General features: G+C 41.5%; 1 protein-coding gene across 1 annotated transcript in view; it reads right to left on the reverse strand.

The window, feature by feature from the left end:
• dachb (dachshund b) overlaps window positions 1–19679 on the reverse strand; it is an 85526-nt gene that overhangs the window by 11331 nt on the left and 54516 nt on the right. Inside the window, exons 3-9 of the mRNA XM_073474432.1 lie at window positions 12993–13103; window positions 8426–8641; window positions 5508–5677; window positions 5223–5328; window positions 3854–3928; window positions 348–448; window positions 43–190 (exon numbers count right to left, since the gene is read on the reverse strand). Of these exons, the coding sequence (XP_073330533.1) occupies window positions 43–190; window positions 348–448; window positions 3854–3928; window positions 5223–5328; window positions 5508–5677; window positions 8426–8641; window positions 12993–13103 (927 nt within the window). The remainder of the gene's footprint in view (window positions 1–42; window positions 191–347; window positions 449–3853; window positions 3929–5222; window positions 5329–5507; window positions 5678–8425; window positions 8642–12992; window positions 13104–19679) is intronic.

A 19679-nucleotide genomic window follows, 5' to 3' on the forward strand; every position in this document is an offset into this window, starting at 1 on the left:
CCGTATCATCGTTCTGAAAGCCACGTGAATTTAAAGTCGCACCTCTGCTCTGTAGTTCGGAGGTGAGCTGTCGTTCCAGGCTCTCCCTCATCTCTCGTTCTCGATACAGCTCCATCTTCAGCTCTCGTTTCTCCGCCTGGATCTGTTTGTCCTGCACCCGGGCGTTCTCCACCGCCACCTTCAGCAGGCCCTGAAACAAGACGCTCGCTTTGAAGTCTCCTGACACAGCTCACCCTTATTTTCACCATCGTTAGATTAACGGATTCATCATTTAATCTATAACATGTTAGAAACAGATACCTTTAATTAACAGTTTTTAGTAACGGACAGTAGAAACAGGAAGTTACCTGTATGTTGGTGAGCAGGGTCTCCACTGACGACAGGCCGTCAGCGAATAGGAACGGAGCAGGGAAGCCAGGGGGCAGGGCCTGTCCCAGCGGAGACTCATCTGTGAGGAACAGCCAACAAAAGATACAACTTTAACTACGGGAAAAGTTATCTTTCTTTTTATTTCATTGTATTATTCTGGATTTTGCCACCTGCCGAAAAAACCCAGAATTTACTTAGAATATAATAATTATTTTATACTGGATTATTTTTGTTTTCAAAAGACCACAGCTATTAAAAACAACAGCCAACATAAGATGTCGCGGGGACAAATTAGGTCAAACTCCCCCTAAATAATGCTCATGGGTTTTATTTAGTGCCGTGAAATAAACGACAACATTTTAAACTGTATAATCGTTACACCCCGAGTAATCAATCTTCTCCTCGAAATGTGGAACTGCTCCTTTAACCGCGTGTTAAACTCCACGGATCCGAGTGTGTGTTTCCGTCAGCGACGCGTCGTCACGAGCGCCGAGTGAAGTTTATGAAATGTTGATGTTTACTAAGGTATAAAAGGCAACGAAGCAGCATCGGAGAAATCAATTACACCACACACACACACGCGTAGGGGTCGTTAGTATTCAGACAATCATGTGTGGTACTAATTGGCAGGGATTAAAGACATCCTTGATTTGTGCGTGTGTGTGTGCGTGTGTGTTCATTGCGAGTGCGTCACAGTGTCTGATCAGCCCTTAATGCCTAACACACTGACAACTGGGTTAACTCTGCTGTGAAATTAACGCTGATTAAGATGCACTCTAACTCACACACACACACACACACACACACACACACACCATCTCTATCCCCTATCTGCCACTTCATCCATACATCCCTTTACTCTCGTTCTCTCTCGTATCGTTCTTCATCACCTTTCCTGCACTTGTTTTTCCCTCATCTTCATCTTCTTCCCAACTTCCTTCTCTCTCTGCCGCTCGGTCTCTTTTTATTCGACTATCTTTTCCTTCTTTCTCTTCCTGATTTCCACAAACATTACTCAATTTTCTAGAAGAAAGATTCCTTCTTTTTCTTCAGCTCAAAAATTATAAATTTGCATCTTTCCACCGTCATTTTATTTCCTATTTTCCGTATTTTCCTTCCCTCACTTTCCCTTTACGAGTTGACAAAGCTTTTTAAAAAAAGGGGGAAAGGAGAACAAGGGGAGGGGGAGAAGGAGCAATGGATAAGTGGGATGAAAGGTGAGCTCAGTAAAGGATGATGTAGAAAAACTAAAATAAAAAATGGAGGAGGAGGAGTACGAAGAGGGAGGACAGAGGGAGCATTTTAAAGGGATTAAAAAGGAAAGAAGAGGAGAGGATTACAAACATGGAGGGAGGGAGGAGAAGGGACGGAAAACAGAAGTGGTGAACACTTGTTTTGGTGTCACAGCAATGTTTCACTAAAGCTCAATCTAGTGCTTTTATTTTGAAAAAGGAGCGAAAAGGGACACGTGGTAACGTTTCCGAATTATACGGTAACTTCAGTGCAGTTTTCTCTGAAGCAAACGGTCATGAGGCAGACGTTTTAGGGTATTTGTGACTTGACATGTTGAATTTATCAGTGCAATTCACCGCGATCACCAGAAAACCTCAAATATTTAATAAACTCTGGATTTGAGTGTGATTACAGCACAACAGGAAACGACAGTCAAAACACAGGCCGGGGATATGAGACACAGGAAGGTCGTTCTCTATCACAAACACAGGTTTAGTTTATTATGTAATTCTGCCGCAGTAATTGCTCCAGTATACCTTCCAGATGGACGGAGGCCGCAGAGAACATTTTGTTGTCTGGTGTTTTCCCCGGAGATGGGCAGTAAACACTTCTCAAAGTTTCCTGGTTATCAACATGACTTTAATACCTGAATGTTAGAGAAGCAGATATTAACCTGCACAACTCCAGACTAATGCTGCGACTGACAAAGTGCTTCTTCTGTCCGAAACCCAAAGACTCTTCATTTACCGTCAGAAGTGACAAAGAGAAGTCAGCGAATCCTCACATTTAAGAAGCTGGAACCAGCAAATGTTTGGCTTTTTTTCTGGAAAAACAACTAATCGATTCCCAAAATTGTTAGCGATTAATTTCCTTTCGATCGACTAATCGATCACTAGAGTAATCGAGCTCTCCTGCACACGTTCGACTTCGACAGACTTGTGTTTCTCGCCGACATGGAAGCGCTCTGCTGCAGTATTTTGATTTAACTGCCAAAGTAAATGCAAGTAAGTAAACTTAACTGCGTCTGACCAGTTACAGTTATTTAAAATGAATTGTGTTAATTAAGAAAAATAAGAAAATGGTGGCAACTTCTTCTATACCTGACCGTTAAACGGGCAGACGATGTCGTGTAATATCGATCAGGAGCCTCTGAATTGGATCATATCGTGACGGACTTTGTGATACCGAGAGAGATTATACTGTTGTCCAAATAATCATTATAATATCGGATTTATCGAGAATAAATGACCCTGCATGCAGACGACTGAAGCTGACGTGTCACAAACCACAAGTGACAACTATCATTGACTTGCAAATCAAAAACTATCACAAACATAGGCTACGTGTCTCACCCCTCTCCCTCCTTTCTCTTCCTGTCTGACTCTTCACCTCACTCTGTCCAGTAAAGGTGGAAAATATATCTCTAACATATACATCAGTAAGCAGCATTTCTTTCTTTGCAGTGACCTCCCACTTCAAGCTTTTGTCAGTGTCGTGAGACACGAAACACGTTTTCTAAATTCAAGTGGAAGTCGTTGACATTTGGACACTTTGACTCTCGCGTCCGGTCAGAGAAGCTCGATTTCTTTCTCTATTCTTTAAGATCCGTGCTCCTCAGAGACGCAGCAACAGATTTTTTTTTTTTTTTTGTTGTTGTATTGATTTTAAAGGCAGCGTCCTCTCTGCTGCTGCTGATGTCTGCAGAGGAGCACGAATGGAGAGAGGCAGAACGAGATGAAAACAGAATGTGTTATAAGAACGGAAAACACAGAGTGCGATGGAGGAAGGAGAGGCCCCGCATGCTTTTAGTGTGTGACCTGGTGACCCCTTTTAGCCATGCCTCCTTCACTTAGCCTCCCCCCCTCCCTCCATCTATCTGTCTCACCCTCCCCTCGCTCCTCTGATTGATAGCTCAGAGACAGGTGATCAATAGGGGGGGCAGAACATCCTGACGCTTCTGTTTCTATGTTTGTGTGTCCGTGTAGTCGTTTTCAGTCTGTCTGTGTGTGTGTGTATAAATACAGTAGATGAGGAAAGCCCTCCTAAGTGACGACCAATTTGTCAGTTGTCAGAAAGAAATGGGTGGAGGTTTAGATTAAGACGGGTAATGGATTGTCCTCACTTCTCAAAGTGTGTGTGAGAGTGTCTCTTCTGTTGTCGACCAGTAAATAGTCAAAAGTGTTTATGTTCATTATGAGAATACCTTTCTGTGAGAGAGTGTGTGTGTTGGAAGGTGTGTGTGTGGTCCAACCTTTGTCCTTTGTTATTTTCTTGATGGGTGCAGCCGGGTTGGGCAACGCAACATCTGCATCAACTGACACCAATCCTGTTGAAAGAGAAAGCACAGTGAGCGAGTGTGTTGGTGCGTGAGCATGGTGTGATTGTAGTCGTGTGTGTTTGTACAGGATCAAAAAATGTGTGTGTGCATGTAAACATAAATACGAGTATCTAATCTTGATACATTTACATGTAAAGTGAGTTAATCGATATTGTATTTGATTGTTATCGGGCGATATTTAGAAAAAATGTGACTTTTTTCTTGAAAAATTTAGCAACTAGCGAATCAGTGATTTCTCAGCTTTCCCAAATTCATAGACATCTCATTAAATTAGCCACTCTTCTAGCTGCTGCTGTAACAAAACAAATAAACTGTCAGTATCAGATGCGTATCACCTGATATGGCTTGTGATGCCGGTGATGGGGGCATTTGTAATTGAGAAGGATCGACAGTATTTGTTTTCTGTCTTCATCAGATCAGTTGTTGTGTTGTGAAATCCAGCTACGACTAACTTTGTTTTTCCATTATCCAATAAAACCTGATATATCGTATCGGCATATATGACCAACATGCAGAAAAAGATGCTGAGGGTCATTTATGATTATTATATTCCCAGGGAAGTTTACTGTTCCAGTGCGAGATGCCGTTTTAGACAAAAGAGTTTGTTGTTTAATTGTAAAATATTCTGCTTCAGCCACATATATTTGAGGGATCGTCGCCAAAAATATCTGTATATCGGCCGATATATCAGTATCAGCCCCAGAAACAGAGTGTTGGTCGAGCTCTACTGGGGTCATTTGAACCACATTTGAGAAAAAATGTTAAATATTTTCATAGACTTTTGAGAATAAAGTCAGAATTGTGAATAAAAGTCTGAACATATTTATATTACTTATATTTCTTAAAAATTTTAACACTGGCATCCACATTTTTGAGGGATCATTGCAAAAAATGTGAGTATACTGGCTGATGTATCGATATTGCTATCTTTTACTTCCTAATATCTAACATATATGACATCAGCCCCAAAAACTGAGCATGGTGCGGCTCTATTATCGTCTATATTAATGTCCAAAAGTGGAGGAAATGCCTTTCACAGTTTCCTGATGTCTTCAAGTGTTCAGTCAGACCAGCAGTCAAAAAGTCAAAGATATTCAATCTGCTGTTATAGATGAGTAACAAAACAAAAAAATAAACATATTTGGGAAACTGAAACCATTAAAAATGTGACACTTTTGCTTAAAAATCCATTTTAAAGCGTCCAAAAAAATCTACCGCATATTTCTGTTTTCTATCCTCGTCATATCGGTGTGTGTGCGCCGTGTCGTCGGCGTGCACGTACCGAGTCTTTCGGGCGAGCTGGAGGCCGAGCTGCTGGGCTGCGACTGCAGAGGAGTGTTGGCCTCATCAACAGATGGAGAGAGAGAGGGACTGTCACACACTCTCTCCTGAACACACAGAGAGAAGGAATGAATCAGTGAGGTGTAACTAACACATACTCTGAGTCATTAGAGGTCTTTACTATGGTTACTGTGGGTTACGGAGAAGACACTGCCATGTTGGAGACACGGCAACAAGTAAATTATCCGGTATAATAATCCGGTCTTCTTAAGCGTGTGCGTTTTACCTTGATGACAGGCGCGCGATGTACGTGAGTGTGTATCTGCTGGGCTGCAGCGGCCATGTTGGCGATGGTGTTCAGGTGGTTCATCTGTGACATCGCCATGGCTACAGATGCAGGAGGCAGCCCCATGGGCAGCAGAGGGTGGGGCATCATCATGAAGGGCAGGTCCAGCCCTGAGGAGAGAGGAGGGAGTGGATGAGGAACAGCATGTTACTGTGAACTGAAGTTAAACTGAAGTTGAGTAGTCATTGAACCACTGCAGAAGAAGAGGGCTCTGCCGCCATGTTTTATCTCTAGAGGAAGCTTCAGTGGATGTTGAAGTCACAAGCTTAATGTAGCTCATCATTAATCAGCTGTTTCTCTGGTTTTATTTCACTTTGTCGCATTTTGCATGTATCAATCCACCGACTTTCCATCTCAGCCCAGTGTAAACACATCTGTGATATTTGGGGAGGGGTTTGCCGACTGCAACTGTGCTCAACAGCAGGTAAATGGAAACATTATTCCTGATATTCTGATTAAAAATAGGAGATAAGATATTCAGTTTACTCTCATAGAGGAGGTAAGAAACCAGAAAATACTCATTGAACGAGCTGGAATCAGAGTTCTGACTTCTGTTTTCTTAATATACTCAAACTGATTTATAGATTATTAAGATAGTTGCCAATTAATTTAATAGGACAGTCAAAATAATAATTATTATAATAATAATAAGTCAAAATTGTGAGACCAAAGTCAGCGTTGTGAACAAAAAGTCAGTAGAAAAAAATGATGATTTATTTTTTATTTTTTATATACAGTGGCTCTAATCCTCTCAAACCTCCTGCTTCACTCTGCTTCACTCTTTCTAAAGCTTTTTTTTGGTTATTGAATGTCTTTTGATTATAATTGTAGTTTTTTCTGAAGCGTTTTTCATCCTTTTTTAAAAACGTACTCTTCATAGAATGAACACACTGGCATCCACATTTTTTCTTTTGTGCTGCTAACAAACAGCAGCACATGACAAACCATCAGTCATCTTGATTGTGCAGACAGTCACTACTATTGAATCTGTCACTTGTTGTATTGTTTTGTTGTTTGTTTTCAACACATGTTCCCGAGACTCCCTGCAAAGAAGTACTGATACTGACAGGATGCTTCTGGGCCGCTGATGTTCGTCCTGATCAGCCAACGAGCTCCATCCCGCAGGTAGCGACGACTGAAGTGACTCGTCTTTTTAAAAAACGCGTTTTATGGTTTTTAAACCTTCCTGTCGGATAAACTGTGACACGAAGCCTCTGTGAGAGCAGAAGGACAGAGGACGACGCTATTGTGTCTGTGAACTCGTGTTGAACTTAACCTTGAGGAAAGAGCGAGGCAGAGGTGTCATCCGAGTGTCAAATGTCTCGCTAATAAAAGTTGACAAAGCAGAGGGAGGAGGGAGAGAAAGAAAGGAAGAGGGGAGAATATGGAGGGCGAAGGGTTAAAGGGTGATGAGGCGAAAGAAAAGGAGGTCATGTTTTCCATCCTTTCCTTTTTTCTTTCCCTTTTTCCTCAGTTTTTCTTTCCCGTCTTTTTATTTTTGCTCTTACAATATCTTTCTTTTTTTCTTTTGATGTCTTCCTCCTTCCTTTCTTCGTTGTTTGTTTTGCCCTTTTTTCTCCGTCTTTCCATTCCCATACATTTTCTCTCTTATTCTGAATGTGTTTTTCCTTCCTGTCTTTTTATTTTGTGCTGTCTTACAATATCTGTTCCTCTTTTTTGCTTCAGTCTCTTCCTCCTCCCTTTCTTACCTTTTTTCATTCCTAGTTTCTTTCTCAAATTGTTTTCTCTCCAGTCCTGCACACCCTCCATTTTCTCTCTTTTCCTGAATGTTTTTCTTCTTTCTTTTTTCTTCCATAGTTTCGACATTGTCTCTTTTTCTCTCCACCTTACCATTTCAGTACTCATTCCAGTTTCTCTCTCCCGACATTTTTCTATCTACTTAATTTTTGTTCTTTCTTTCCCTCCTCTTCCCGTCAACAACAACATCTGTGAGGGCGTTCCATTAACTTTAATTCATCCCGTCTTTCTCCCCCATTTTTCTTTGTTGTTTTCTCATTCATTCTCACACTCCCTCCATTTTCTCTCTTTTCCTGATTGTTTTTCTTTCCTGTCTTTTTATTTTTATCTTTTCTGTCTTCTGGTCTCTTCCTCCTCCCTTTCTTACCTTTTTTCATTCCTAGTTTCTTTTCCCCATTTTTACCGTGTTGGTACTCCCTCCTTCCCCTTTCCCCTTCACCGGCAACATCTGCGAGGACGTCCCATTAACTTTAATTCATCCTCTCGCCCTGAACCTCCTAAAAAGCACAACCGTGACCTTTCACCTCTGAACTCAGCCCTTAAAATAGCCCCCGTTTTCAAAGCCGAGCTCCCACAAGATGTACACTCTGGAGCGAGTCGCCTCAGCTGTTTAACACACACACACACACACACACAGACACACACAAATGGCAGCGGCTGCTTTCATTCCAATGAAACAATAACACTGATTGCTGTTGTTGTGACGACTGAAGTGATAGAATAATCAATGTGAGTGTTTGTCGCCTCCCGCCGCCGTGCGTGTGTGTTTGTGTGTAGACATTTCTTCTGCAATAAGATAAAAGAGCGAGCATGAGTCTGTTTGTTTGCGTGTCTGTGCATACGTGTGGCAGTGTGTGTAACATTGTGTGTGTGTGTGTGTGCGTGTGGTGTTGATAAATTGAGTCATTTAGTAGAGTGTGTGCTGATTAATCCCGGCAGAGTGTTAATACAGGAGATGGGGACAGATTAAATGGCGTACATTAACAAATATTGCCACCCCTTTAAACACACACACACTCTGAATGTGTGTGTGTGTCCTCTCTCCATGTATTTTGTCTAAGTGTGTGTCTGTGTGGATGTACATCTATCATTACACTCACTGTTGGCCAGAAGCTGCTGTTGCTGCTGGAGTTGTTGTTGATTGACAGCTCCGATGGCCGGCCCCCTCCCGCCTCCTCCGCCTCCTCCTCCTCCACCTCCGCCTCCAGCTGCTGCTCCTCCTGGTGCGCCTGCACCACCTCCTCCTGGTCCTCCGCTGTGAGGTCCGGCAGGAGGGCTGGTCAGACGCTCTTTATCCCAGGAACACTCGCTCCCTCCTGGGTAGAGACGGACACACAGAGGAGAGGATATTTAGACAATCACACGCCACATTTATTAAAAACCTGAGTGATAAATACTTAATTACACTTAATTTATTTGTGTTTGGATGCAGAAGTTAACCCGAGTCTGGTGGCATATGGTCAAGAACAGATGTGGGTCTAAACTTGTGGCGAGCGAGAGACTTACGATCCATATTTTATCAACTTGATTTGAATTAAACTCTAAAACTAAAACTAAATTAATCTCGAGCGGGTTGAGAGGAAAAAAAAGAGCAAGTTTGTGAGAAGACGGAGGAAGATAGAAAGAATCCAACACAAGCTAGAGAGGAAAGAAAAGTGATGGAGGAGGAGGAGAGAAGAGGACGAGGCCAAGGAAAAGATGAGGTGTGTGTGTGTGTGTGTGTGTGTGAGTGTGTGAGAGAGAGAGAGAGTGTGTGAGTGTGTTAGAGAGAGAGAGAGAGAGAGAGAGAACATCTGCCCATCTGTTTATACTTCTTTTCTTCCCTGGTGTAAATGGCAGAGGGGATGAGGCCCAGCTGTCATCCACACACACACACACACACACACACACACACACACACACACACACACACACACACACACACACACACACACACACACACACACACACACACACACACACACAGAGCGCAGGGAATTCAGTAGGCAATAATAGAGAGAGACGGTTGCTAATTCAAACTAATGGAGGGAGATGAAGATGGATGAGAGAGGGAACGAGGGAGCGGAGAGAGAAATGTGGAGGGCGAGAGAGGCAGCGTTACACAGAGAGAGAGAGAGAGAGAGAGGTAGAGGAGGAGGACAGGAGTGGAGGTGTGAAGAGAGGAAGTGACCGTTTCACTTTTTTGACAACGATCATTGTCGGATAAGAAACTTTAATATAATATTCAGCGTCATCATCGAGCTCCTCTCTGAGTTCACTGACGACTCGCACATGATTTAAATGTTTCATTCACTGATATTTAACTGTTTAAAAGGATCAATGTTTATAGTCCCAGCAGTTTAAACTAGGGATGGACAGATTATCAGTATCAGTGATTTTTCTGTCGGTTTGCCGATAAAATAAACTAATTTAAAAATGTGCCGCTTCGGCTCTGATGCAGCTTCCTCTCACACAATGTCCCTTCAACAATACCTATAGGTTATTAATTTTGACGTGTTACCAGTCAAACTCTGAATAATCTGTAGCAGAAGTAGTAGCAGAAAATGGAAATACTCAAGTAAAGTACCTGAAAAATTGTACTTAAGAACAGTACTTGAGTAAATTGTTCTGAGGTTAATTCCTTCACTGGTTGTTCTAAAATCTACTGCAAATAAATATTAGTCCCAAATATCGTTTTTCCGTCTTCAATATCTTTGTCTTTTTAATAATCAGCATCAGTATCGGCCTTGAAAAAGTCATATCGGTTAGTTTTTAGTCCCCACACATCCAAACACTGTTGAGTTTCCTGCTGTAGAAAGTCTTTTCCTCAGGCTGCAGGTAACAGTTTTCACTGTGGATTAATCTGCCGATTGTTTTCACAATTCATTGATTATTAAAATATCGACGTTTGATACCCGACAGTATGAAATCTACGTTTATTTTACTTATCTGTTTTAATTTCAGCTGATGTTTGTATCATTTTGTTTGATTCTTGGACTGTTTGTTGTGTTGTTTTTTTTCCCAGTTAACAAAAGCAGAATATCTCATCGGGACTCGTACGACAAATCTGGACCACTCGAGAATTTTGTTCCTATGGAAGTGAAAAATCTAAATACAAGAATGTTCTTTTAAATCAGTCGTTCGTGCTACGTAAGAACGAATCTGTTCACATGACAGGTTTCAGTTTAAGGCCTGACGCTTGTGACTGTCGACCTCTCTCTCTTTATCCCCTCTTCTCTCTTCCTTCTTCGCTCCATCTCGTCTTTTTCCCACCGTTTCTTTCTGCTTCTTTCTTCCGTCCCCTCTCCGCGACAAAAACAAAGATATGGTTTCCACTGACACATAAATCTGTCCCTCTCCTTCTCCATAACTCCTCATTCATCTGTGTTTTTCTCATTTCTATAAAGGAAAAAAGCTCAGATATGACTGTCACTGCCTGAGCGATCGACTTTCACCCATCAAACACTGAAACATCTTTTCTTTCCCCCTCTTCTCCTCTCGCCCTAAATATCCCTTTCTCTCATTATGAGTCTATTTTTCCCCTCTGTCCTCCCTCGCTTTATTTTCTTTTTCATTCGTACGCTCGTTCCTCCGCTCCATTGTCCACCGGAGTTTCCCAGGCCGGTGTGAGTGTCTCTTACAAAGAAAATAAGGTCGGACAATGAGAAAGGAGGCTTTCCAAAACAAAACTGAAAACACTCTGAATGAAATAAAAGAAGACGGAGGAAGAAGAAGACGAGCAGGAGGGAATAAATAAAAAACGACAGGGTGAAAGAGAATCAAACGAGAGAATAGAGGAAGAGTAACTCTATCAGCCCATTTGCCAGGTCAGCTGAAGAAAAGGAAGAAATGGGAGAAAGAAAAATAGAAACAGGGGAGTCTGGCTGGAAACAGAGGGAAGGATTGCACGCTCTCTCTCTCTTTTCTTTTCTCTTGGCTTTTTGTTTTCTGTCTTTTTAATAATTCAGAGAAGCAAACACAGCAGAGATGGAGTGGGCCGGAAAGTGTGTGTGTTTCTGTGTGTGCGTTAAGTCTTTGTTTTATATATGTCACTTCGTACTTTTGGTATTTTTCTTTCCTGAAACATACTTTCAGACCGAACGTGATAATCAGACTGGCGTCACCATCCAGGAAAACCACTGAAAATTAGTAGAATCATTGACATTGTTGTTGTTGTATTTTCTTCCTGTTGTTTTTTGCCGTGTTAGTGTCCCGACGACTCATTATTTCTAAATCCTAAGAGTCTGAAAAATGTCCCATTTGTCCGACGTGCCATTATTCTGAAAACAAACGTCCGTCGTTTCATTCTTTCCCTAAAATGTGTCTCCGTATTCAGACTTGCATGGAATATTTTATTCAGTTCAAACAAGCTCATACAAGTCTGATTTTGGTTTTTCTACATTTTATCTCCAGATCAAATATAAATTTGCATTAAGTAAGATTTTTTTAATGCATCAAATAGAATTGAAACTTTGGAGAAAGTGACTCTTACAGCTGCTTTTCAACGTTTCCTGCAACTTCCAGGACTGTAAATCTTTGACACATCATCATTACGTCTTAAACATGTTGGAAAGAACAAACTACACAAGCTAATGATGATTTTTCTACTCTTTTTTTTTTTTTACCCATTATGTATGTTTTTACAACCTAAACAATATTTACTGATTCATTTTGTTTTATTTTCTTTTTACTATTAGTATTTTAGTTCACTTCAGTATCTTAGTATGATCTGGACCTGTAAGAACTGAAGATTTACCATTTTTAATTTCCACTGTCCTAAATTGGATGATGTGTGATATGTGCCTCTATGTTTTTCCCATATGTGTGTATGAGGACTCAACTGCAAACAAAATCTACCTCTGGGTACTAATAAAGTAACTTGAACTTGAACTTGAACTAGAACTAGTTAGTTGCTGAACTAGTTTGTTGGTGGCACATGGGACTACAAGACAGGGCTGTTTCTCAAACGTCAGGAAAAAATAAAAATAAAAACATATATATGACATGTAACATAGACATGCATCCTCCGCTGACGCTTCAAAACAGATCAAATAGAAAACAAGATACTTTCTTGTAGGTCTATGTGTGATACTCAGCAGTCCCAGGAGCTGCGTTTAGGGGGCGCCACCGAGCCATTTTGGCCCGCCCATGGCCTGAACCCATAAAATATGTGCAATTGCACCACTTTTTAATTTTGTGCACAGTCTTTTCAAATCCATTTGGGATCTCAGGGATAACGCAGACTTGCATTACGACAAACGAGCTGTATGGAGCCATGCACGTTTTAAAACAAGTCTCCAGCTGCTTCAGTTGTTCAGCAGAACGCTGCAACGTTGTTTTGCTGTGAAGCTCCAGAAATGTTTTGTGGACGACGAGACTTCACCTGACTTTACATCAGCATGTTGGTGAGGAGATGATGACTGAATTTACATTTTTGAGTGAACTTTTCCTTTAAAGTAAAAGTACTCGATCAAATTATAATTACTCAATATGCTTTTGGTGGTTTAATCTGTAATAAGTCATATTTTATAAAATGTTCTGTAAAATCTTAAAATGAAATGTTACTTAAAAAACGTAAATGTAGTAAAGCAGAAGAATAAGATGGAAAATTGTATAGTACTTAGTTACTTTGTACAGGTGTGTGTGTGTGTGTGTGTGTGTGTGTGTGTGTGTGTGTGTGTGTGTTACCTGTGTTGGAGTGTAGGTCGTCGTTGTCCGACTCGTTGCCGTTCTGGAGACTCATCATCATTTTCATCTTCTGCAGCTTCTGGAGCTCGGCCATGGCGGCTGCTGTCAGGCCTGTGAAACACACACACACACACTGCTGTCACCTACATCATCATCTTCATCATCATCATCATCATCTTCTTCATCTTCATCTTCATCATCATCATCATCATCATCTTCATCTTCATCTTCATCATCATCACAAAGGTCTTTAGTGACAAACATTCTCACACACGGCCATAATTTTCGACCAGTACTGGAATCATTAGCTGTCATAAAACCCAGCCACAGCTCTCGTTGCCTCTTCCTCCTCCTCTTCCTCAGACCTCACAGGTGCTGCCTTGTTACCCATGATGCTTTGCGTTGAGCTGTGACACACATACCGACGCTCGGCTGTCGCTGTCAAAATTTCTTTTCAGTCGGAGTGTTTTGTTGAAGTGTTTCAGGGTGTGAGTGCTGTTTCTGACGCCTCAGGCCTGATGTATATTCACTGATACACACATGCAGGAAAATAAAACACACACACACACACACACACACACACACACACACATAGGGAACACGCCCCCACCGCTACACACACACACACACACACACACACACACACACACTCTCTTTTGTATGGAGTAAGATCCCTGGCTCTGTGCACTGACCTGGAACTGACTTCTATACACAACAACCAGCAGAGTGAGAGCGATGACCCTGTGTGTGTGTGTGTGTGTGTGTGTGTGTGTGTGTGTGTGTGTGTGTGTGTGTGTGTGTGTGTGTGTGTGTGTGTGTGTGTGAGAGAGTGTGTGAGAGAGTGTGTGAGAGAGTGTGTGTGTGAGAGAGATTCATTGTATAAATGCACTATTATGTTTGAAAGTGTGCGTGTGAGCTATGTACAGTTAGCTTTCATGTATAAATGAGTGTGTGTGTGAGGGAATGTATGCATGCTTATCTGTGCATACGTGTGTGTGTGTGTGCGTGTGTGTGTGTGTGTGTGTGTGTGTGTGTGTGTGTGTAGGTCAGTTGGTTTTGCCCCGGTCACGGTTGACGGCCTTGGAGGAATGTCCATTACACACACAGTACAGTTGTCTGCAAGCTATAAAGAAAACAAGATAGAGGGAGGAGGAGGAGGAGGAGGAGGAGGAGTTGTCGCGTTGTTTGAAATTTAATTTAAAGCAGGATTGAGGGATGGATGGATGAAGGAGGAGGTGTGGAGGTTAAACTTAACTCGAGTTCTTTAATTAACGACAGACGTGCAGGGTTAAAAACTTTAAGTTCAACAGTAAAATAAATTAAATACATTTTTTTTACAAGTTTCCATGAAGCTAAAACCTGTTTGTGTTTTTATCACGTCTCACCTTTACACCAGGTAATTTTAATGCTATTTTAGAGTTTGTAACTTCCTGGAAAATCATTAAAAATGTTGATGACTCATCCTGCACTCAGGAGCGTGTTCATTTTTAATCCAGTAAACACTTTCCTTACTTCATGACGCTGCTATTAAACGTCACCAGAGGAGTGCTGCTCTGGACGGGTCGTCACAGACTCACGCTACAGTAACTGCTAGGGATGCATATTTGAAGTAATTTCTTTAAATCGATACTCGCCTTAACAATCTATTTTTGATTGAAATATGTGAAATATTTTGGATTTTGTTCCTTTAGAAAACTATTTTAACCACTAACTTGATCCATGTTTGCTGCAGTATCACAGTTGGCTACGTTAGGAGTTAAAAGAACAGATAAAGTAAACATAAAGTTACTTGAATAATAAACTAGATGAGACAAAAGTTTCCTGGTTGACAGATACCGCTGGCTCTGTTGCTAAACGTAACGTTAGCTCACTGACTAAGGCCCGCGACGCCAGGAGCCAAACCCCGGGAAAGAAAACCGCCTCGGCACTCATTCCCTTCATCAAACTAGCCTCCCTCTGTTTTCCGTCCCGGTTCGGCCATGTTCCCTGGGAGCCGCCAGTCAGCGCCGGCGACCATCAGCCGCTGCCTGCTTTTACAGGAAACAAAACTATGCTGAAGCAAACAGCACTCCATTAGCTGTTTCATGGGTACTTTAAAGGGTAAAGTAGTTGAAAACAAGATATCTTCAGCACTGAAATGACCGACTCTCAGCTGTTAACAAATATCACCAATTATTCTGATGCATTATGAGAGTCAGAGCATTAAAAACACATCATTTCTTCTCCATCGAGCGTTGCTGTTCCCTTCCCTCTTGTTTTCTCATACAGCCTCTTCTCTATTTGACCTCTTTGCTTTCATCCATCCCACTTCTTCATGTCACTCATTCTTCTTTCTGACTGTTTTTCCATTTCCAGACCTCTCTGTTCTGCTGCCTTTCCATCTCTTTCCTCTTCCTCTCACATCAATCCTACTTCTTTCCTTGTTTTCTCCCTTCTCGTGTCCCCGTTCAGCCTCCTTTTGTTATTACTCATTCCCTTCACCTTTTATTTTCACAAGCATTTTTATATCATCAAAATAAAATGAATACATTTTAATTTGTTTGTGATATTATAGGATGTTTCAGCAGTAAAATCAGAGAAAGTGTTTTTCAGATTTGTGCTTTGGAGCAGCAGCAGCAGCTCCTTATGGTCCCGTGTTCCTCCTCTCCTCAGTTTTGGCCTCCTTTCCTCCATCATGTTTCTCCATTTCTTTCCTCCTCCTCTCTCTCAGCAGGACAGCAGACAATACGTCTGGTCACTCTGCCTCAGGCTCTTTGACTGCACCTCTTTCTTTCTGTCCTTTCCCTTTCTTACTCCAGAGCCTTTCCTCATTACCGTCTGTGAAGCGAGCGGATGTATTTATTGTAAGTCACTTACTGGATTCTGGAGAGAAATCGGCTCAAATTTAGAGTCAGATCCACTGTCAGGTGGATTTCAATTGATAGTCACTTGGTAAAGATAAAGTAATAAGTGATAAAATAGAATGTAAATACATTCATTGTGTTTTCTTTGTTAAAATGCAGCTGAATTTTTGGATAACGACCGTCTCTTTACACATCCAGCAAATATAGAGAAACTATTATCTGGAGTCGTGCTTCAGACCACTAACAATACATGCCAAAAAATGTCTTTGTTCCTGTAAAACAAAGTCACGTCAGCTTGTACAAACCAATTTCAACCAATAAAAAGCCAGCTCAGATTTCATCGAGTAGTTCACAGATTACTGTACAAAAGCACAAATGTATAACTTAATTCACCGATTTCGGCAGCTTGACGACAGGGGATCCAGTACTGAGGCGGTTTACAGACATTTAGTCGTAGCTGATGCTAGCCGTCCTCTCAGCTAATGCTCGCCGTCCTCTCAGCTGACATACGTTAGGAGCTAAGAAAACCAGATGCTGCGTTAGGTCCCGCTCGTGTTTGGCCAGTTGGACTGAATGAAAACCGTTAAGTTACAGGTCAGGACGATGATACTACACCTTTCACATACATGTAGCCACGTGATCTATTATCATTAAAGTCACTTTAAAGACACCATTAAATGGACACTTTCACTTCATCCTCCACTAGAGCTGCACAATATATGAGATATGAGACTATATATTATCTTAGATTTTGGATTTGTTTTATCGTGATATGATGCAAATATTGTCTTTCCGGGATTTAAAGGCTGATTAAAAACAATTTTGTTTGTACAAAAGTTTATTGCACTTTTGGAAATTCAAGTGGATATGTTTGCATATAAAGTTTTTCAAATTTAAAGAATAAACTTGCGGTAACAGAAAACGAAAATGAGAGATAAGAGGGCGGGAATAAACATGGAAAATGGAGTCACACATTGATTACTGAGAAACACCTTGACACACACACACACACACACACACACACACACACACTAAGATGCATATACAGATACAGGAAACAGCCCTACATACACACGGGTGGACACTCACACACAAATCATGGATTTTACACACACACACACACACACACACTCGGACACAGAGTCAGAACGCCCGCTTCGCCTCAATGCAACCAGAAGACAATCAATATTGAGGGCAGAGCCACAATACTGTTCTCCATCATGACTATCAAACACACACACACACACACACACACACTCTCTCTCTTTCTCTCTCAGATCGATGGCTGTCCGCTGTGTCCACGGTTACCGAGCATCGACCCCGGCGCTAATGGCGACCAAGGAACCTTGGGAATTAGTGTGTGATTGATTGACGGACTGCTTCAAAGACACACGCATCATATAGGACCTGTGTGTGCATGTGTGTGTGTGTGTGTGTGTGTGTGTGTGAGAAAATAAATATATTCCTCTGTGTGTGTGTGTGTTTCAGTGGTCCCCTGTGGGTTGTCCATACGTTGTTTACCCATCTCTTTTTCCCTCACGTGCATCCTAATGCTTTCCGAAGGACGAAAGAGAGAAAGGCGAAGACGCGAAGAAGGAATGAAGAGAGGAAATCGGGACAAACAGGATTATGACCGGAAAGAAGTGAATCGTCAGCGTAACGTGACGAACATCACCGGAGAAATAAACTCATCAGAGATCAGGAGGAATTTTCCCACCAGTGCTCACATGATGGCGGCTTTCACCTGCCTGATTAAAAAGGCCACAGGTTAGAGAGAAAAGGCAAGTCAAGGTTGTTTTTTAATTAAAGACTTTTTAACCTTTTCTTAGCACATGTTTAAACTGGATAATCTCTATTCTTTTTGTGCAATGTTAAGACCGTATTGTTGGCCTTTTAACGTTATCTGATTGGTATTTGTAATCGATGTAGCGTGGTTTTAGTCATGCTAGCAGCTTTTGTCTTTAGAGATGTCGGTTGGTTGGTTTGTCCACTACTTTACTTTTGGTTGATATATCTCAGCATGTATTGGATGGATTGGGATGAAATTTGGTAGAGACATTCATAGTGCCCACAGGATGAATCCCAACAACTTTGGTGATCCTCCAACATTTCCTCTAGCGCCATCAGGAGGTCAACATTTCACTTATTTCACCAGTGAAACACCTACAAAATGGGATCATTTTGTATCCCAGACACTATTGGATTGATTGCTATAAAGTTGGTACAGATATTCATAGTTCCAACAAGATGAGTCCTAATGACTTTGGTGAACCTGAGACTTTTCCTCTGGCGCTACCAGGAGGTCAAACATTTAATTTATCCAGTGAAATACCTACAAAATTGGATTGGTAAAACAACCCCACACTACCATTTTTGCAGTGCAGGTCTCTCGTATGAAACGTGATGTTTCTCAAGAGACTTCCAAATCACCAACATAAATGGGGAAACATCAGTCCATACTACACTTTTTGATTGACAGGTAAAATCTACCAATTGCAGTACAGAAACTCAAAATAAAAAGGCCTTGTTGTCAGTTACAGCCTCTTATCGTAAACCATTTAACGCGCCATGTTTTGTTTGTTATTGTCTGTGGAAATAGGAAACTTTAAAATACAACAAAGGTCAAACGTCTCAGCATTCAAACGTTTGGGAAAATCCAACTCTTGCCTGAAAGACGACATGAAACTAAAGACTGAAGATACATTTCACCGTCTTTCCTGTGGAAACCCAACAAAAATGTCCTTCCCGAACACAACATCCTGTATTTGTACGTCCACTACTCTGTCCATCAGTTCGACTCAGTCATTAACGCTCCACCCATCATAAAATACATATACCCTCTGCTGCTACTGTAAGGCCTTTTTCAGTAAAAGCATCCAGCACACGGCAGGCGATATTCTAAATGAGATTTGACAGTGTCCTTCCACCGCACGGTGCGTCAGGATGGTCTTTAATAGCTTTGAGTTTGCTGGTGGAGGCTGTTGGGTGATCTTCGAGAGTCCTAAACCCCCCCTTCCCGAGCTCGCGTGAAACCCACCCCATTTGGCCACGGTTGTAAATATTTAATCCGCTGCACCTACATCTCTGACGAAGTGCTCTGAACGCGCTCTCAGAGACGGAGTGACACTTTGAATAAAACAAACAGGAAAAACAGAGAAATTGCTCTTTGTGTTCTGAATTTAGAAACACACTGTTCTGGCTTTTTTTGTTTTGCTGGGTTTTTTTTCTTTCTTCCTGCGAGCACTCGGAGTGCCAATTTACAAATGCAGTCGATTGCACTTGTGCTGAGTCAAATAGATTTCAGCTCTCCGCACTCGGGCACTTAGGTCGCCCATCTTTAGCTTTCACTGGAAGTCCAAGACGCCCCTTTGGAACCATTTTACAGCGGCCATTTTGTGTCATCTCTAATAGACAGAGCCACTGGCTCTAGAGTCATTGTTTTTGACTTTAAGATGTCTGAAAAACAGCTCAGCAGGAAGTTTGGAGCCAATCTCAGACTCAATTAAAGCTTATACAAGTTTTTCAATATGAGTTTGAGGTTTGTATGACTTTTGTAAAACAGTAACACTAGTAGTGTTACTTGATAAGCAAGTAAGTGGATCCGTTCACCGAAAAAGACAATGATTATCAGCTTTTTTGTCTATTAAATCTTGTCTATTATCATTTGGGGCTTTAATACTAACTTAATGGTAAGGAGTCGTTAGGGGTTCTGTTATCCCATTAAGTCAATGATTGAGGATTTCCTTCCCAGTTAAAGTCATTAATTCTTGTTTTTTCTGGTCTGTTGATCCATTGTTTGGGGATCTAATACTTAAAAAAGAAACTGCGTATCCTTCCCAACCCG

Source organism: Pagrus major, chromosome 10, assembly GCF_040436345.1.
Source record: "Pagrus major chromosome 10, Pma_NU_1.0".
NCBI classification, from domain to species: Eukaryota; Metazoa; Chordata; class Actinopteri; order Spariformes; family Sparidae; genus Pagrus; species Pagrus major.